Raw genomic sequence first — 21497 nt, 5'->3', positions numbered from 1 at the left:
TGTTTTTTTTTTTTCTTTCCCGTTTTTATCCTGTTCTAGAATAAAATCAGTTATGACTTGATTTTTTCTGTGCCATCTAATACTGGATATTCACTTGAATTTTTTGGGCAACTGATTTTTTACATGGTCTTATTTATGTAAATACATTCTGGTATTTTGTCAGGAAATTCTTAAAAAGCAAATGAAAAATTGGCTGTAAAGAATTGTTGGAACAAGACCTTATGTCCAAGATCAATATGAAGATCAGAGATAGGACATTACACCATGGAATTGAAATACTTTATAATCTGAACTTGACTGAAATGCTGGCTTGACCTGAAATTGACCTTGAAATAAAAGGAACAGCTAAACCTAAATAGATCAAAAACCACCACACAAAGGCTGGGTTGCCAAGAACAAGTTACGACCACGGTGATTTATTAGCCTCAACTTTTCAATACGTGGATTAACCTAACAAAACATTCAATTTACTAATAGATCTTTCTGTTTCTTTTTAGGTGTAATTTTTCTTAGGGAAGAAAAATGCAGAGAAAAAAACCCCTAGGAAATAGTGATTTTCTAATGAACATTTTGGGGCATCTATTATAAAAGTAATAGTGTTTTGGCAGAGGTTGCATCCCAGAAACACCAAATTTTGTCTTGTAAATTGCATAAATATATATAATAATGGTTATTTTTAACCAGTGTTCAGGGCAGTAAGCATTCCCAGGCCCAGTATGGCTAAGTGTGTTTGTAGTAATATGTTTGATTGCTTGTGGTTCACTGTCCTTACTCAGGTCCTTTAAGGTCTATAATGAAAGATCTGCATTCTGATGACAACGAGGAGGAATCAGACGAGGCAGAGGACAATGACAATGACTCTGAAATGGAGAGACCTGTAAATAGAGGCGGCAGCCGAAGTCGCAGGTGAGTGTCCTGGCAGGAAGAAGGTTCCCTGTGACAGAATCATACCTTTTCACCAGACATAACGATACACCCGCAGCAAAGGCGTGCAACACTGCAAACAGTGGCAGTGAATGGTCATGTTCTTTTAAGTTGACATGCTTACACTCCCCTTTACAGGGAACTTTTCTCAGTAAGGAGAGGCTTTTCCTCTAAAATATTCATAGGGAAAATGTTCTATTAGATGTCCTTGTTCTTGAAAGTACATGCCAACGTGACAGGACTGACTGTTGAAATAAACTGTTTCATTTGAAGAATTTGTGTAGGTCCATTGCTGTAGGTCGCCTCAAAATTTGAGGCAATGAGCTTGCTGTTCCTAGTTAGAAATACATAATTGGCTTTAGTGAGTTATGTGTGTGACCTAATTAAAACTGTATCACCTGTGTGTGTTTTCCAGAAAATAAATTCCTTTTAAGTGTGCTGACAGTTAGGATCCTTAAGTAGCTTTAATGCTGTGAGGCTTAATTCTACATTATAAGATGGTAATTCATGTCACTTATAATTAATAGTCAACTTGAAATTACCTTGAGGATTTTATTTCTTTATCATAAGGAAAACAAATAGGCATGCTTACTTTAATGTGTTTTGAGTAGAAAAAATATGAATCTACTTGAACTTAAAATCCAATTACATTTATAATATCATATTAAACCTTTTCTCATTATCCGTTACTATGTAGAAGGCCCTGAAATTCCTAAAAAGAACATGATCTTAACCCAGTCTGGACAGACCATATGTTTCCTTTTTGGTAATTCCTCAGTGTCCTTTGAGAAGAGGCTACTTTGTGCGCCTGCCAGATCTCTCCGGGAGTCTCTGTTATGGCCATCCTCAGTGTTTATACTCAACATCCCTTTCCCCACCTTGTCTCTCAAATTCACCCAGTTGTGTCCCCTTAAAATAGGAGAAATGAAGGAATCTTAAGGCCTTGGCATTACTACATTACATTTCCCTTCAGAAGTCTTTACTCTGACAAGAAGTAAACTGGTAGAGCAAAAAGACCAAAAAAATGGGATGAAACGTCGAGTCAAGGAGCTTATTTATAACATCCAAAATCCTGGCTGCTGGCTGCTCTACAGTATACCTGATGAAAAATGCATGACCTCTTTAGACAATTTCCCAAGTTATTCCCAAGATCTAGATATTCTGTGGTGAGCTGTGGCCCACTCACTCGCATCCCCATCCCCCGCATCAGCCTGGGTCATGCCCGTTTGCGAGTTGTCTGATCTGATGCACGTTTTTGGAGATGCACTTCTTTTTTCCCTGCTTGATACGTACTGCGAGCGCTGTGCCAGTGTAACATTTGATGTTCATGCACTTGTGAAGCCACAACTGTTTAATCAGTTTAAATACTCAGCCTTCCACTTCAGTCAAGAAGCATTTTAAAGCAGCGCTTCAACTGAACACTTCATTAATGTAATTTGGTTAAGGAAAACAAGTTCCATCAGTTTTTGCTAAAAGGATGTCCCAGTGTATCCTTTTCATTTCCTATCTTGTATCTTGTCTATCTGAATTATATTATAGAGCTAGAACGTGATTGCCGATTCAGAGTGAAAGAAAAACTATCCTGATTTCTACTGGGTTTTCAGTTTCTGAGAAGAATATTATACTAGGTCACCGTTTAACCAAAGAGAAGGAGCAAAAACACTGAAGGACGTTTCTGAAGAAGGGCATATATTTAGCAGAATCGAATAAAGAAATATCTCCTACTCTGGCTTAAAGAAAATTACATTTTGTTCTGAAAAGACAAAAATGGGGTGGGGAGTGATACTTTTATTGTCTTCAGTTGTTGAAAAATATTATTTTTCTAAAGCAGTTCTCCCACTCTGTCGCTTCCAGTTGCTGTAGTGTATTTCCAGTGAGTTGTCTGTGTTCAGAACCAGGGAAGCCTCGAATCGTTGCATCGTCAGAATGACTGGTAGAGGGTCCAGCATGTTGGGCTTCGTGCTTCCCATCCTCGGTTGTCACCCTGAGCTGCCGCTTGTGCCTGGCCTGTTGTCCACATTCTTCTTAGTAGTTGCTTCCACTCCAGCAGCTTGTATTTTAGTCACATTTGTAAGATTTTCACCTGTAGCAAAGTCAGGGGTCGGGGGGGAGGAAAAGAAAAGGGAGTAACCTCCAAACTGGCTAATTTTGTTGACCCTTCTGCAAGCTTGGGTGATATGCTTGATGATAGCAGGTGGGTGGAGATGGAGCAAAGAGATAAGTGAGTGAGTGAAGCCAGTAAAGTATATGAGGCCAGCTGTGGGTCACATTGCTTGGGTTTAAATCCTAGCCTCACCACTTTTACCTTTGGGATTCAAGGCAAGTACCCTAGTTTCTCTAGGTCTCAGTTTCCTCATCTGTGAAATGGAGATCGCTAAATGAGAAATAGCAGGTAAAACAACACAATTCCTTACAAAGCCAGTCCCAATACGTGTGAGTGGTTACATGAGTTAACACATGTTTTCAGTGACTCGTGTTTGGATACTTCACTCTCTGCACCTATTTCCTTGGACATTTCAAGAATTGTCTGTAACAGTGCATGTGCCTTGTCCTTCTGCTTCTTTTCAGAGTTAGCTTAAGTGATGGCAGCGATAGCGAGAGCAGTTCTGCTTCTTCACCCCTACATCACGAGCCCCCGCCACCCTTACTAAAAACCAACAACAACCAGGTAAATTGCTGGGTTTGCACTTTTCAAGACTCTGTAGAAATAGATGTGATCATTTTTGCAAAGCACACAAAACTTTACCCCTTATTTTAAACTAAGGCTTTCTTGATATCAATAAATGAGAATCTACAACCTTAGGAATAAACACGTAGTTGGGGTAAAAGAACTTCTGTTACCATGAAAAGTATGTTCCATTGGATGGGTTCATTAAATAGATGCAAGAAAGTGGGATGGTGACAAAAAGTATTGCCCATTTACTCCGGACGTCTGTGTATTATCCCCCTGAGCAGTAGGTGGGCGATTTAGTGAATTAGGAAAAATATGACCATTGGAACTAGTATAAAACTTGGTTCTTTGTTTTACTAATTTACAGTATATTTTACTGGTAGGAAAATAACTTAACTTCTGATCCTCAATTTACTCATCTGTGAGTGGGAATATTAATACTTGCCTTGCTGGCTTCTAGGAGGATAACAGTGTATGTCAGGAACCTGAGGCAGTGCCCATACCAATTTGGCACTCAGTTGATAGTAGATGTTTCCTTCTACAGTGCTCTGAGGATTAGGGGCCTCTGTGCTCATCCAAGGAAAGAGGATCATCACTTGAGATTGTAAAGAATAGTTAATGAAATACAGAGCAAATAATGTTCATTGTCATTATTATGCATCGAGGTAAGGGAAGGTTTATTGATTTGATAGTCAACTCAGAATATAGTGATTTGAATAAGGTTTAGGCAAAGCTCTGATGAAGAGCTTTTGTTAAATGATACTTTAAATACTTCCACTAAAATAAAATATTTTCAAGTATCACAAATATGCAAAGGCCTTAGTGTGCACTAAGTTGATTATTTCATTACCATAAGTTGTTCCTGTCTCTTTGTTTTAGACAGATTCCCTGTGACCTCTACAACAATTTCTTAATTCAAGTTATCATATGAACATTATTAACTTGGAAATAACAGAACTGCGTTTTTCTAAAATTATTTTGTTTCACAGGTGTCCTATAATTTTAAGTGTTCTTGTCCTTGAATTTGTGATCTTTGTTTTATTGGGAAGATACGATTTTTACAGCTGAAGGTTTTTTTCTTTTTAAATTTTATATAAAGCACAGGCAAAGATCTCTTAACATGTAAAACTCCTTGTTTATAAAGTTTATCTACAACTTAAGCTTCACCGTCTAGTGGGCATACTGTCAGTGTTCTTTACCTCCCCAGCTGGAGTTCAGCAGCAGTTCCCTTGTGTCCTACATAAGAATGTGAGGCCACCCTCCTCCTCTGTTACTGACTGGCTGTTCAGGAGTTAGTGCATTCTTACTCCTCCTCCTAGCTGCCTATATGCCTGCCTTTCCCAACCTCCAGTGCCAGCCAGGCCCAGCGCCCAGCCAGCGTTCACCTCTGGCATGGCTGCCCAGCACCCCAAGTCAAGCATTTCAGGGGAGTGTGAAGACTAAGCATGGTTATTATCGCCCACTGAGAAGAGCCCTAGGCTGGCTGACTAGATAACTCGGGATTTATTTGTAATTTGTGCTTCAGGGTGAGCTGGCAAAAGAATCGAGTCTGGACCTTGAATATATTTTGTATTCATTTACACTTACTCAGCTGATTTCTGCTGCCAGTGGGCAATGCGTTAGCCTGCGGGTGCTGCACGGGAGCAGTGCAGCAGTGCCCAGTGCTCAGGGCAGGGGGCTTCGCTTTTGTGCTCCTTGTTAAGCTCCTCTGGCACCTTTCCCAGTCAGGGTTAAGACTGCTTGCTAAATAAATGTAGCTCTGACAAGCCCCTACCTTGCCTTTCAACCCTTCCTGATGGGCAGTCCTGAGCTGACCCTGGCTTCCAGGAGCGGTTTGAATTTTTAAAGACTTCTTTGGGAACCTATCTAACAAAACATACAAAAATGAATAGTGCTATCTATTGGAGAGGGTAAAAATGACTTTATCCGCTTAAATAGCATACCACTGGTTCCTTGGCATACGTTACTCAACAAATGTAGCTTCACATGTACACATCATCAATCTGTCAGGAATAGCTAGTTATGTCACTTTCTCCACACCCCTTAATGCACAGTAAGTCCATGTGCATTCACTTTTATCTGGTCTGGGGTAGGAAGTACATGTACCATGGAGTGCTTACCTGCCTGGTGCTGTGTCTTGGAACTAAGAGAGCAAGAAAAGGTTTTAAAAACTTGGCTTAGTATTGATTTCTTAACCTTTCAAATCACTTGTATTGGGTCGGGTGTGATGCTATCCCTTTAAGTCCATGTTTGAGGCCTTGTTAAGAAATGCCTAGCTGTCCTTGTCCTTAGTTCTCCATGCTGGCAAAGAGAAATAGTAAAAATTTCTTAAAAATCAAAAAGTCACTTAATTTCACCCTAAATATGTTTTTAGTCTTACATTTGAACATCTGCATGTGATAATCTGAAATTTCACATCAAATAAAATAGTTGAAAACATACTGGGGAGGTCCAACTGCAGTGGAAAGACTGCGTTCCCTTTTTCCACACTCCTTGGCTGTTCTCCATCTGCAAGCAATACTGATTTCACACGCCAGGCAAAACTGAGTTTTTCTTACCTTTTCTCAAATCTTCCAGGGACTAGGGGAGAGGGACAGTACTGAGCCCAACATTTTCTAACTATTAAAAAAAGAAATGACCATGTCTCAACAAAGCAAGTAATTATCCTGAGGATCTTGAGGAGCCACTAGGTCATTAACATGAAAGAGCCATTGGTAGAGGATCCATCTGCTGAATAATTGAGTTGTCAGTCCTCACAAAAGGACACAGAAAAATAATAATCTTGAAAATTTGATTCTCGAGCCATATCCTCAGATTAAGGACAGAGACGCAACTAATCACAGTCCTATTTTCAGAGACCACCATGTGTATACACGGAGCATCATGGCAGCCTGGATGGCTGTTTCCCGCAGAACAGCGTAATGGGGCATCTTAGTGAGTGCTATGCCATTTTAACCAGACATGTTTTTTTTACTCCAAACCTCCCTTATGTAGATTTTAAACAAAATAAAAATTCCAGATCCTTTTTGGCTGAAAAAAGGAAGGAAGTGATCCATTGGAAGTTAATATTCAAAATATCATAAATCACCTATCTGCCTGCCAGGCATGTTGAATGAAATTAAAGAGTCTATCCAGTTAAACTGGTTTGCAATAAGCCCGTGGAAGACAAGGTGCTGTACTTTTATATTCTGGAGTCGTTTCCCTAAAGATAAGAAATGATCATAAATAAAACAATTGTTTTCAGCATGGCTCAGCTCTCTCAGAATGGAGTTTTGACAAAGCTGTTTATTTTGGAGCAGGGAGAGATCAAAGAAGGAAGATTAACTGAACCCTCTCTGGGCAGTCACTCCGTAACTTGAGGCGGATCACTGACACCGGGGGCTTTTGTTCCTGCCACTGCAGCTTCAGAAGAAAGAAACTAGGGTTTCAGCGTCGTTTGGCCTTCTGTGCTGTAGCACTTTCGGAATGTGTAGGGTGGGACTCCCTCTCCCCGAATGTTCTATTTTCAGCTTTGAAGAAAGTGGTAGAACTCTATAAACCTAGTTAGCAAAGTTCTGTTGCAAATAGAGAATTCTCAGTCACTTTGACCCCCAGAGTACAGTGACTTGGGGGAAGGAAAGAGGGCCAGAGGCCGGGTGGCATAGCATGCAAACAAAATGCAGTTTTGTAATAATGCACAGTGCAGGGAGACTGCCACGGTTGTTTTCCCTCTTGCCTGAAATCTTAGCAGATTGTCTCTGCCGTGCCCAGCTTCTATCTGAGTTGGCGAGGAGTGCCATCTACTGACCTAATTACTCCTAGGTCTCCGAGCTCGGCGTTTTCCCTTGAGGTCTCATTTCCAACAACAATAAAGAGAAGGAAATTCTGAATGTAGTGGAGTGTTTGGTTTCCTTTACAGTGGAGCATGTTAAAAATGATTGCCTTGCCTCTGCAATTAAGTAATTTCCTTGTGTTGCCAAAAGTATTGTATTTAAAGTTAGCCTGGTCAAACCGGTCATCTGGTTATCTTAGTGTTAAAAATGAAAAAATAAAGGCGATTCTCAGGAGAGAATCTGTTAGAAGCTTACTTCTTAACCCATGCATTATTCTAAATTCTAAGGAAAAGATACCCTTTTAATAATACGTGGTCTTTTCTAAAATGTCATGGTCCTGTCCTCAACAAGTAAAATGTTTATTAGCAGATAAAATTTTTTTACAGCTGAGTGATAGTCTAGATGTTATCTTGTTCATCTCTCATTTTTTGATGCCCCAGAATGTTAAATAATAGGGCTAGGACCTGAACTTTGGTTTCTGGGCCCCATCAATGTTCTTTCTACTACAAATTAAAAGTGGACTCATTTAAAAATCTTTGTGTCATGGAGTATGGTAGACTATTTGAACAGAACTGTGGTTGTGTGTGTGTGTGTTAGAGCCGAGAATGGATAATGAGGCGAGCAATAGCAATAGGAGACTTCTTAAATATGTCATTTTTGGGGGACATTTTCCTCCTTAAATTAGCTTCAGATTATAACTTAATTGATAATGAGGCTATCATGAAGAAGACAAATTACTTTGCTTTTTATGTTTATATACATTAGTAAATACTCATCAATAAATTCAGTGGTTCTCAGCCATTTTAAGCAAGGGCCATTTAAAAACAGTTCCCTCATAATCCTCAATCTTGAAGATTCTAGTAAATCCACCATATTTATTAAATTGTTTTTTTCTCCTTTTTATTAAAATTAGAAACATAACTCCCCATGGAAGCTTCTGAAACAGTATGTAAAACTACTACCCAGAACCTAAGGTATAATTGTTCAGATAAAAAGAGAGCGCTTGGTATTTTATCGTTGGTAAGCACATCCTTTCTTGAAGCACAGAAGGTACTCCTGGCTCCTTATTTCTTGAGTTGAGAATCCCAGGTTGGGAACAGCCAACGTTAACTGACACCATCTGCGTTCCCAGTGCTGCAGCAGTTTAGTGGAGATGAGTAATTTTCAGAATCTAAGTCAGGTACTAAAAAGGGCATTTGAGTATTTGTTTTATCATCCCTGGCGTACTGCATGCTGGTAGTCATGCTGAAACAGCAGGATGAGTAAGAAGAAAATGCTTGCCAGAGGGGACTATAATCCCATGTCACTCAGCTGCTGTACATATGTGGGAGAGGGTTGCCACAAGAGAGAAGCAGTCTTGGAGGCTTAGATCAATTCCGTTATCATCAACTTTTTCTTAAAAGTTCTGTTTCCTGATTCAGCATTTCAGATACATGTAATTTATTTTCCAAGAAAGAGGTAAGCTTAGAAGAGAAGGAGACTATAAAGCAGAAATGCTGTATGGAAACTGATGCTACTGCCTGACATTTTATTCATAAGCACCTTTGTTTAGATGGCTGCTTAGCTAAGAAGTGCTTGAAATCAAATCTAACCGTGTGCTCTTTGATCCCTAGATTCTTGAAGTGAAAAGTCCAATAAAGCAAAGCAAAGCAGATAAGCAAATAAAGAATGGTGAATGTGACAAGGTAGGTTTCCAGCCCATTCCTGTGATGCCGCGGCCCCGACCTGACACGGCTTGTTTCTCTGGGTTTCCCTCCGTCTTCCTTGTCGGTTCTCCTTCCATTGGTTCATCACAAGTACTGAGACCCCCGAATGATGAGCCCTTCTCCCCACTGCTTTGTGGTTTCTTTCCCTGGCCTTGCTCATACCTTCAGAGTTAAGCTTGGCCTTATGCTGCCATTTGCCATGATGCCTGCATTGCCAAGGCATGTCAGGCACATTGAATTGGGCGGTAAGAAAACCATGCTGGTGGTAGAGGGGTAAGGAATCTCTGACGTGAGGGAGCAGGCCACCTGAGCCTAGTGCACCGTGCTTTCTGCAAATTGGCACCGTGCCTCTGAAATCTGACTTCAAGACCTGTTAGAGTCAGTCTGTTGCAGGCAGGGTCCTGACATGCCTGGCAGGATGGGTATGCCTGGTTATGCTTCACACACCTTGCCTTTGCCCTCACTGCAAATGGTGCGAGGAACACCCATGGGGGCAGGCATGCTCCCAGGGACCCATGAGTCTGAGCATGTGGAAAATAAGGTGAGGTGCCCCTCTGCCCTCTCAGGGGAACTCGCGACGAACCAGATACTGACTTGGAGAGTGCTATCTATCTTTCCTAGACTTTCTTCTATGTCTGTTCTGTCAGTTACTATTTACTAACAGTATTAATATGACCAGAAACGTTGTTGTTTTTTAAGAATTTGCCCTGACACATTTGGTAATGTGCATGGATACTACCATGTTCAAAGTTAGCAGCTTTTTAACTAAGAGAAAAAAAGTTTAAGATGGAAGAATTTTTTTTAAAAATGAAAGCAACCTGTGATAAGCTGTTTAGACCCACAGTTTACCACTGAGTAGTACCCTTTCTGTCTGTAGAGGCATTGATGGGACAGGGTATGCCTGCTCATTTGAATCTTCTTGAGAGCAAGTAAATGTAAGAATCGCTCTCTTAAAAATCTGGCCTTATAGCAGTTATATTTGGCCAAGCAAGACTTAGTCTTCAAAACCATGGGTACCGAGTCCACACAGCCTAGGGTAGGGGGCAGAATGGGGAACCGCCAACCACTGCTTGTATGTTCCTGTTGATTCATTCTTTTATTGTTGAACTGCTCCTTAAAGTGCTTGTTCTTCTGGGGGATCATCTCTTGCAGGCCTATCTAGATGAACTGGTAGAGCTTCACAGAAGGTTAATGACGCTGAGGGAAAGACACATTCTGCAGCAGGTGAGAAATGCTTTTAGCATAACCCTTTCGAGAAGCCTCAAGGCCTCACTTGTCCTGGGCAGTGTGAGAGTGCGTGGAAGCCACACCAGCCCCACGCGGCCAGGACTGAGCTCATGCCACCTGCAGAAGCATCTGGGGAGGGTGTTCACTTCTGAGGCTGCCGGGAGTCTGCTCCGGTGCTTTGTGGTGATAATCTCCCTCCCGAGGTGGATGGTAAAGTGGGCACTTGTGGTGATGGTGCCAGAAGGTGCTGATCCCTCGGCTACTGGTTGCTGTGATGGGGGCTGAGGGAGCCTATAGCAGGAATGCAGGGGCCTTTGGGGCCAGGCTTCTGGTTTCATGGGAAAACAGTGATAGGAATTCCAGTCAAGTATTGTAAACATTTGTGATTCAATTTAGTAACCTTTTGCCAGTGCTATTCTAAGGAAAATAAATATTTTCCTCATTTCTCTTATCTTGTGTAACATACATTCTATTACTATGAACTCAACTATGGAATACTTGTAGTGAGGGGAAACTTCTAGTGCATTTTGATGTTTTGGGACGATAAGCATGGGTTTTGGTTTTAATAGAGTTACAGTACGTGTGTCCATTGCATTAAAGAGTGGTTACTGATAAAATAACTTTTCTTTAGCACCCAAAGAAAAGGATGTGTTCTAAATTCTAGGGTGGGTTTGTAGATGATTTCACTGTTTGAATTTTTTTTTTTACTACTTTCAAATGACTTGAAGTTAGTACTTAATCTTCCCCAGCTGTGTGTGGGTTATTTTTCTAATGTTTAATGGCTGATGGTCACATTTATATTATGTGTACATTTTTGCTTAAATCTATAAATACATACTCTCAAACTTGCCAAGTTCCCTGATTGGTCTGATAAGCTTTTAACCCTTTAATAGTTTCAGATTTAAAAAAGAGATTACAGATCTATGATTCTTCTTTGGGAATAAGTTGTATTTCTTGCATTTCCATTTAAGTGAGTATGGGCATGGGGGCAGGATTTAAATGGCATAAGACTTACTCTCCTACATTACTGGTATTTCTCTTCAGCTTTCAGCTATAGAACAAAAATTGTCCAGCCTGCCATTTACCAATTATTTGGGGCTAATTGAATGGTGACAGTAAATCTATTAACTGGTCTTCCCATGGCTTCTTAAACAACAGTTCTGAAACCGCTGTGGAGCAGTTGTCCAATGAAACTATTAATGCACAAGCTGGGCCCGAATAGTGAGCCTCTCAGGAGACTGAGACAGACGTTCGGGCAGGGCTGGGACACTTTGACAAAGGAAGCCCAGCCAGTGAGTCAGGGATACTAGGCGACTGGCAGGGTCTTACCTTGGGGTGTCATTGGCATTCCCAATTTCACATCGTCCTTTAATTTGACCTTTGAAAGAATTGTGAGAAAAGATGGCTTACTCGAGAATTCTATCAAAGTGGATTATTTTAGTGTTCTAGAGGGAGAGAGTGCTATCTATGAATTTTTAACTGGGCATAAAGGCACTCCAGGGCGCCCAGTGCTTCACCCTAATTGCATTCCCAGGCTGGTTGAAAAGCTCTCAGTCTTTGGCCTTTTGCCTTGTAATGCAGCTGAGGCTTGTGATTATGATACCATGATGCATAGCCTGTCACGGTTTACTGCTTAATTAATTCCTATTGTAAAACATAGCACTATTGAGGACTAATGTTATTCTCCACCTTGAGAGCTGCTCATCTTGTGGAATGCATTCCACAAAATCTATGTGTTTGCTAGCGTACCTGAACACCTGAGATAGAATTTCTGGTGAGCCCAGGATCACTTTCTAAGTCTTTTCCTGTTAAATGCATCCTATCAAAAAATCCGGCCTGACAATTTTGTTTGGCTCACTCAAGGTGGTTAATATCTTTGTTTTACTCTATGGGGGTGTGGTGCTGGCACCAAAAGTCTATTTAATGAACAGAAAGCATTGGATCAAGAGAGTCTGTGTTCTTAAGCCACTTTTCCATAAGGTCAAAATACAGGACAGGGGACACAGTCAAATCCAGAGATTAAGTACCTATGACTGACTAATAATTTGATTATTTCTTTAAACACATTTCCACATTTATTTGGTAAGGAAAATCAAGCACTTCTAACCTCTCCAGCAGTTCAGCTCAGAGCCTGGATTTGCATCTTATTTCAGAGGGAAGAAAGCTCTCAGGGAAAACCAGGGTTCCCTTTGAAGACAGGTTAGCAGTTTAAATAACTATTGCACTTTCAGAATTCTCTTCAGAGAGATGGGAAAACGTGATGTATCAGAGTATTCCTTCTAACAACATGGAAAACGCTCCCTGAGAAGTAGTTGTACTGAAAACGATTTTCTCCATCCTGAGAAACCGCCTGTCATGTCTGAGAATCCCTCGTGGTTGGAGCCTGACGGCCTGCCTCTTAGCCAGGGCACAGCGCATGCTGTCACCTGGCGGGCAGTGCTTCCCGGTCCACAGCCAAGGCCATTCTAGAGGACGATCTAACAGCCTAGACCTGAACCCTCTCTAGGCAGAGGTGATTAAAGCAAAGCTTGTTCATTACTTCCCACTTAGTGGAGTGGCTGCTTCAAATAGAAAGAACCCAAAAGTCTATTTAATGAACAGAATTTCATTAAATATTATGGTTTTTAAAAAATAAAATCAGATTAAAAATAATGTATCACTTTTTAAAAATTAGAAACCAGGCTTTGGGGAAGCAGCCGCAGGTTTAACAAATGGATCTTACCCTGTTTTTTTTTAAAAAAGAAAAAAGCAGCCTTCTGGTAACCCCTAAAAGGCTGTGTGGCAGGAAATAATCCATCACAAATGTTTTCACAGCAGCCATCATCTGAAGAATGAGGGAAGCAGTTTACAGATCTTTCCTTTTCCACCTACCCATACCTGCCCTGTGCCCTGCCTGCTTTTCTTACGTGCGGTCCCTCTGTCTTTCATTATATTGATTCTTGTGCAGACGTGTTCATTACTGCAACATGATGCAAGGTGAGGACCCCCAGGCAGAGCTGCACTGCATCAGCAGAGCAGGGGGTCCCCCAGAAAGGCAGAGAGGCACCCTTTGGGGACGGGTGGGTGTTTTTAGGCTTTATGACGTCTGTTGTTGGAATAAAGCCTGTTAATGCTGCTTTTCTGATGATGTATCAGGATTCCTGGAAGGGAATCCACATTTGTTTTTCTTGATGATGTCTTTACTTAATGGAAGACTTGGGCAAATGCTCAAATAATTCAAATCATTATGCCATTCCCTTTGGCAAACAGTCCCAGAGGCCCCACTGCTGCCACTACCACCACTTTGAGGCTGTCTCTGTGTCTGCCTTGATGTATTCTTATGTGCTCCCATAAAAGCACAGAGCTCGTCGAGTTAGACCGATCAAGTCCTCTTCCTTCCATCTGTGTGTGCGCGGGGCAGGCGGGCGGGGCTGCGGGCTGCGGAGGAGGTGGGAGGGCTGTGATGGGAGCCCTGGAAACCCTGTGAGATGCCACTGGGCCAGATTTCCTAGTGGGCACATGTGTTTATTTGCTTTAAAATCAAGTGGCTTTTACTAGAAAGTATTTTTATTGGTCTGTTTTCTATTTATTGTTAAGTAATTAGTGAGCAGCTATATTGAGTCACAGAAAGCTTCTCTTAAAAGGGCGAGTTACCTGATATTTTAAAGGGAAAGTGTAGGGCTGTACTTTAACAAACCACGTTGTGGTTTTAGTTGGTCATTTCAACTATTTACTTCATCTGCTATTCTCGCTTTATTTCTTCCCTTCTCCTTGTGAACATTTATTATAATTATTTTTTTAAAATTCAAGTAAACCTTCCTGAGTTGTAGCTTCCCGCATTTTCCCTGCTTCATTTGTTTTAGTGTTAATGAAATGGCTATGAGTCAGTGAGGAGAGGAGAAGGCACTGGGTCTAATCATTCATGTTCTCCATAGTTACCTCCCAAATAATTAAGGATAAGTTTTTATTTACATGGTAATCATGATCATGTTGCCCCTATCTGTATAGAATTTTACAGATTATAAATTTATAAAGGAGCTTCATTTATTGTATCTTATTTTGATCCTCTGTACAACCTTGTATGACAGAACAAGGTGACATTATCCCCATTTTACAGATGAGGAAACAGACTAAGAGGTTATCATGTTCTGTCCAATGTCATTCAAATAATGAGCAGAGTCAAAACTTGATATGCTCAATTCAGGACTCTCCATTCTGAATACTTTGTCATTTACCTGCTGGCCAGCTGGCTGGGGAAAGAAGTCTCACTCTGGAATAACTGTCTTTTGCCTCCATTGTGTACCCTGAGGGGCTGTTTGTTTCTATCTGAAAGAGCTTTTTGAAGAGACTCTTGTTTCTATCCTGAAGTTTACACACTTTTATGAGGTCTATATTATTTCTATACAATATAGCAATAAAAGATAATTCTAAAAAATACTCGATTTCTACTGACGTTAAATATATAGTATTTGATTGCCTCGAGAGATTTTTGTATGTGGTGGGTATGTGTGTAGATATGTGGGGGGGTCACTTAACCAAAGCTCTGTTAACTAATGAAACAGGGTCTGTTTTAGACCATTTAGTGTTGATATATTCTTATGTAAATGTAATACTTTAACCATAATTGGGAATACCCCATTAATCTCATAATGCATGTAATAGAGCCCTGGTCTGGTGGTTTGAGCAAGTATAGCTCCATCTCAGCCCCTTCATTTAATACTAGGCCTGGAAGTAACTCATGGTTCATGTGGTGGCTTAAAAGATACCACTGAGGATGTGGCCTCCTTGCCTTCCTGCTGTGCCATCTTCCACATCTTGCATTCATCAGCTTGAGGGAGGGCTGCTGCACTTCCAGGATTGCATCTTCACTACAGACAGGAAGAAAGGCCAAGGGCAAGAAGCACATGCCCATGGTTCATACCCTTGTTGAAAATTTCCTGGAAGCTCAGTGACTTCTGGCAAGTAAATTATAAATATCAGTATCTGCCAAATGCTGCAAGTGGATCTAGGAAGGCAAACCTTTTAGCTGCATGTTTCCACTCCTAGAAAACTCAAGCTTCTGTTAGTAAAGAAGAAGGGATAAACAGATATTAGCAGGCAGTTTGCTGTGTTGGTCATGGTTTTGTAATGGGAGTAACTTTGCTTTATTATTAAACCCATAGTTACATCTTAAAAAAAAAAAAAAAGTAGTTCCAGAGGTTGCCTAAAGCAGTAACAGCTCAGTCTGAAGTTGTGCAATTAACTGGACTGGGGTTCAGTATGTCTTTTATGCCTCAGTGAAAGCTGAATTATGCCAGGTATTTCTTTCTATTGAGAGCCACTGCTCCAAAGGGAATAGGGCACAAATTTACTGTTTTAAGAAAACTAATGCTAAGAAGAGAAGGTCAAAAGTTTCTGTTTTCAACCTGAAATTAGGTGAATCTAAAACTTAGTTGAATAAATAGTAAATAAAAAATAAGCTAAGTAATTAAAATTTTTCTTAAGGTTACTAAAGAGAATCAGACACAAGCGATATAGAATGACAGAGACAACTAAAAATAAGTAGAAGAGTTCACCAGTTATTTTCTCTGCAGAGTTATTTTTTCTTTCATCCTGATGCTGATTTTCTTGTCTCCCCCCAAAAGCTTACTAAAATGAACCATCGCAGTTTGCCCACAGCACAGCTACCAAAAAAACACACTACCCAGGCACAATGCTCATTTCCGACAAAATTATTAGTAAAACAGAAATGGAAAGACATATAATGTGATAAAAGTTTCTCTGAAACCAATAGCCAACATCATTCTTAATGTTGAAACCTTAGAGGGTCCTCCTGAGAGCCAGGACGAGACAGCAGCACCTCTGTCACCACTTTTGTTTATCATATTTCTGAAAACTGGAGCCAATACAGTAAGAAATGAAGTGCAGCTATTCCAGATGGAGAGACAAAAGCATCCTTTCTCTTTCTAGGTAATACTTACACCCCCAAATACTCAAGGGAATCAACTAAACATGACTATAAGTCATAAATATAAGTTTTCACTCATATTTTGTTGAAGTATAACAAAATGTACAGGTACATGAATTTTAACATAATGAATGCACCTTTTGTAGCCAGCACCCAAATCAAGCAACAGGGCAGTTCCAGCACCTCAGAGCTCCCAGCAGCTGTCTTTCAATCACTACACATGATCTTACAGGGTGGGATTGTATGTGGTTTCTGTTCTTTCTTTTGCAGGTTCTTGTAATCTCTAAATTTTCGATAAGTAATAAAAAAGAAAAATGATGATTATATATGTGTTTATGCATGTGTGTGTATAGTTCATAGGAAGTTTTATTATTATCTAGGCTGGATTTCTTTACATCTATTAAGTATAATCTATCTTTTGAGTCAGTAACTAATTTTTAAAGGGGTCTTGAAATCCTATCTCCCCCTAAGTACTAACTCCCACTCCCACCTCTACAGTAAAATAGGGTCTGTTGATGACTTGAAAGCAGGGATCAGTTTAAGGGATATGAATGAGAAGAACAGAGTGATAACAGGTAGTTTGCTTTCATTGAGAATTACATAGGGTTTAGTATTCCTTTGGCTTACCAAATTGGCTAAGAGATAGATCGGCCACAAATGGTATAGAGCCTTCTTGCTATAAATCAGAGTATTAATCACTTGGTTCCTTATTTACTCCCCTCCCCCCTCTCTTTCTCTCTGCCTTTTGATGTCTATTGTTTATTGCCCAAACTGTCTCTTCTTTGCTCCTTTAGATTGTGAACCTTATAGAAGAAACTGGACACTTTCATATCACAAACACAACATTTGATTTTGACCTTTGCTCACTGGACAAAACCACAGTCCGTAAACTACAGAGTTACCTGGAAACATCTGGAACATCCTGAGGATACAACAACTGGATGCATCAAAAACTATTGTTTTTTTTTTTTTTGGTTGTAATTTTTTGTTTGTTTGTTTATAAGAAAACACTCAGAATGATGCAACCAAAAGGGAAAAAATAAAAATCAAACAACCTTCAGCTTTATTTTTCTTTAAAGCCAGTCATCATCTCTTGATAAAGGAGAGGTTAAGCAAACCAGCCTCAGCGGACCACTCTTCTCTCCAAGGAGATCCCCGGGAAGAGTTAGCCTGGATAGCCTTGAAAACAAACACATCAAACACAACACAAGAAAACAAAGAATGTGTATGGTATCACGTATCTCTCTCTGTGGTGGTTCATTCCACAGGACAAATGCATATTCAACACACTGCCTTATTACATAACTGATCTATTTATTATCGCATACAGATATTCTAAAGTCGTTGAGGGGATGACACCACAAGACATTCTAAGTACTTGGTCCCACGGATGCTCTTTCAATGCAGCGCCCTTGCCGTCCCAAGCCCAGTGACCTTACTTGTATACCGTGCCACTCTCCGCCAACTTCTTCCAAGCCCTCTAACTTGTTGCAGTCTGTATTTTCCACCTTTTGTTTTTCCAGTTCCAGGACACAGATGATCAACTGGGGGGACCAAATAGCCACCCCAGTTTTCTTATTTGTGGTCTTTTTCCTGAAAGTTGGGGCCCAGACCTTGGCTGTATCCATATAATGATCTTGAACCATGGTAGAAAATGCACCAAATAGGATCATATGAGTTGCTGTCTAGCCTTAGTCGATAAACCCGTAGGACTTTTAAATGAAAGTGTACCTGTAAATGTCCTGCAGCCAGCATTGTTGAGCTGTCATCAACATTCTTGTGTCTGTTTTACTGTTAAAATATTAGATAAATATGGAAGTAAAGGCATTCCACGGGATCATTTTTAAAAAGGAATTCTGGTTCTGTTTTCTAAAGAAATGTTGTAGAAATTCTAATTTGGATCTATTTATTAGTAAGATTTCAGCTTTCTCCAGCTGTCAGTGTGTTATCCATCTTTACCACAAAACCTGGAGTAAGAGATTTTTGTTTGTTCACGTATGATCCTCTTAGACTCTTTTATATTTGGAAAATTAAAATCTTTGGGGGAAAATTCCTGGTTATTCTGCCATAACAGATTATGTATTAACTTGTAGATTCAGTGGTTCGATACCTGTTTAGTCACTTGCTTATGTTTCCAGAAGGATTTCTTGTATTGGTGAAAATAAAGATGGTTGGGGAGGGGGATATTTTTGTTCTTGATGTACCCTGTTTTGAAACTAGAAATCTGTCCTGTGGCATGCAAAAGAAAGCAAATTATTTTTAAAAGAAAAAAAAAACCCAAAGTACTTTTGGTGTCATTATTCCATCCTCTCCATACATGGAGAAATGCAAAATGAGAACAGCTCATCTTCAGGTTTCTGCTAGGAACTCAACCGAAAAGAAACGAAATGAAGACATACTCCTGGATCCAAAGGTTTGTTCACTGGATCAGCCTTAAAGTCTCTATGTGTGCTAATAGACCCGTATGTATCTCCCTTGTTTATTCCCATGCCAGATGCTGTCTTTTCATACTGAGATTAACTAGTGTCTGTGTAGAAAATAGTTTTTCCAGACCCATTCTTTTGGGCAATAATGTAAATGCAGATAGATAATGGGAGTTATTTCTGCATTTTCAAAAGGGGATTTTTTTACATTGTTTCTTTCTATCCAAAGGCACTATTTTCTCCTTTAAAAGATTATTATACAGCCATGCTCCTTGTAAAATTACTTCTCTGAAGAGTCCTCCCTGAGGACAAGTGTACTTTTTCAGTAATGTTATGATTCTTGATTGGCATGAACAGTCCTTGAAGCAATTCTCAGTGTTTAACTGCAGAGAAGCTTTCTGAGTCGTTTGGGACATTAGGTGGCTGATGAGTCGTGTGGTTTGAGTTGTGTTTTGTCTTGTTTTGATCTTCACAGGTGAAAGGGGAGGCCAGTGCTGATCTGGAACCATTTGCAAAATTTAAAAATCTTTTAAGATTTCTAACTGTTGATCCACATATTCAAATTAAGCCAGAAATTGATGTGATTTAAGATATCTGTAGTTTAGCTAGAAATGTATATATGTAGTTTGGGCCACTTTAATTTTTGTAACTCAATCAAGCAGCAAAAACTATGATTTGACAATGTGAAGAGTTTTTGTTCTTTAGGTTACTAACCAAGAAACTCAGTAACGTAAGTAGTGACCTAACAAGAAGGGAAGCTATTACATGGAAAACATTAGGCGTGACATTTAGGTAATGATATCATCAAAATGAAAGTTTGTAAATTGTTCACAATATTCAGGGAAACATACCATCTGCTACTCACGGAGACAGCAAAATCCATTTCCGTAAAATCCCAGGAGAGAGTCACATTGCTGATGTTTCATGTGCTGTGTTCTTGCTCTCTCTAAATTTTAAATGCAGAAATAATAAATCCTTTTTCAATTACTTTCAAATAGTTATATTTCCCTTAAAGTAACCCACTCAGTTCTGCCACACTTACGTGCGTTCACCTTTGAAACTTGTTAAGAAGTATTTTTGGCACATGTATATCCTAACAGTGGCTTTGGTTTTTTTAAGCACAAAGGAAAAATGGCAGGGTTTAATTTCTTTGGTGTGTATATATATATAAATAGATGTTTCAAATAAAATTAATTGGGTGAATGTGAATATGGCTTCAGCCAGCCAGAGTATGATAAACTTTCTTTAAATTTCCCCCAATACTTTGAGGGGAAAAGAAATATATGTACAGAACTTGTTCTTTACCCCTTGTTAATGAGCTTTTGTCTCTGGTTTTGCAGCAGGAACTGTGTGAGAGGGGATGCTTCTATCTTAACATACAGCAGTCAGTGTTAGCGACAAAAAATGTTAGCAGTTATTTTGTATCTTTACCATAATCCCTTGTTCTTTATGTAGACAAATAGGTATGTCTCTATATGGTGGCAAATTATGTCGAAGTGGGGGTAAACAAGAACTTCAGATCAGGAGACAAAAGCTCTAGAAGAAAAAAAATAAGAGTGTCCTAAACATTTTTAAATCGCTGAGTAAATCTCTCTAATCTGAATAATTATCTTTTTGTGGAAAGGGCCAATAAAATTGGTTTTCTTCCACTAACACCAAAAATGTTTCTACTGATACCTTTTACAGATGCAGCTGATCTTTAAAAAAAAGATAGTCTAGGCCTATATAATATCCACATACAGTTTCAAGCCACACACGTAGTTAACAAGTTAACATACTTGTGTAAGAGAGACTTACTCTTAAATGTTTTACCTCTACCTAGGTAATGGAGTTGGATGTTCAGTGTTGGAAATGGTTGGTGTTTGTGTTTGGTGGCTTGTGTTTATTTTTCTCCCTGTGCAAGTGATCAGCTCGGGAGCAGCTTGCTGTATGCTTATTACTTTGCGCCTTTAGCATTTCATGTGCTAATGCTATGTACTGCACATGCACACACACACACAGAATCTTGCTTTGGACTCCTGCTCTAAAACTAGGACTATGATGTAGAGCCTACTACAGCTGCACGAATGTGGAAGAGTCGATTCCTGTGGGTTAGTCTTGGACTGGGAGTCTACATCCTTGACCTCTTTTGTTTTACACGATGCTTTTAATCATGTAGGCGCTGCCATTCCTGAATATTCCTTGTAAAGATGCATTGAAGAAGTCGATTTCAAAGGAAGTCAAAGCCACCCCTGTCTGTAAACTGTAAATATGTATTTTGGCACTTGTGCTCCAGTGTTCTGAAAATAGAGTCATGACGGAAATGGTGACAGATCCTTACCAGTGGCCAGAGCTACCATGCAGTGCAAAAATAAATTAAGTAAAAATGTATTCTTGAGATTAACAATGTGAGGCCATAAGTTTTATAGATCTGTCCTTATCTTTTCTAATGGAGTGTGATGTGTAGTTATGTTGAAAGATACACTGTATATGTGTGTGTAGATGCTATTATGTGAACTACAAGGCATTCATAAGATGTATTTCCCATCTCTAAAACCTATGTTGAAATGTGAGTACAGAATGACAGAAATAGGTGTTTTACTTAAATTCATATCCAATCTGTTGTGGCTCCATTTTCTTTACAATGTGTAGTCCATGTTCTTTACAGTGTGTACTGATTTGTTGAGTCATTTGACCAAAATTTGGTTTTACTTTGCATACAGAAAAAATTAGCCCCTAGCCTTTCTCAAGAAGTGAAGCTGGTCCTGAGGAAGAGGACCCCCCTTTCTCCAGGCTGACAAGCCACTGAGGAGAGGGCACAGAACAAGT

General features: G+C 39.8%; 1 protein-coding gene across 2 annotated transcripts in view; it reads left to right on the top strand.

Annotated features, from left to right (window-relative positions):
- MLLT3 (MLLT3 super elongation complex subunit) overlaps window positions 1-17326 on the top strand; it is a 277727-nt gene extending 260401 nt beyond the window's left edge. For both annotated transcript variants that reach the window (XM_036887878.2, XM_036887885.2), the window contains exons 7-11: window positions 777-906; window positions 3493-3592; window positions 9021-9092; window positions 10266-10337; window positions 17061-17326. In XM_036887878.2, the coding sequence (XP_036743773.2) occupies window positions 777-906; window positions 3493-3592; window positions 9021-9092; window positions 10266-10337; window positions 17061-17192 (506 nt within the window). In that variant the 3' untranslated portion in view covers window positions 17193-17326. The remainder of the gene's footprint in view (window positions 1-776; window positions 907-3492; window positions 3593-9020; window positions 9093-10265; window positions 10338-17060) is intronic.
- Window positions 17327-21497: the final 4171 nt, after the last annotated feature.

This window comes from Manis pentadactyla, chromosome 3 (genome assembly GCF_030020395.1).
Source record: "Manis pentadactyla isolate mManPen7 chromosome 3, mManPen7.hap1, whole genome shotgun sequence".
In the NCBI taxonomy this organism is placed as follows: Eukaryota; Metazoa; Chordata; class Mammalia; order Pholidota; family Manidae; genus Manis; species Manis pentadactyla.
Note: the sequence above shows the minus strand (reverse complement) of the source record. Positions and strands in the feature narration are given on the sequence as shown.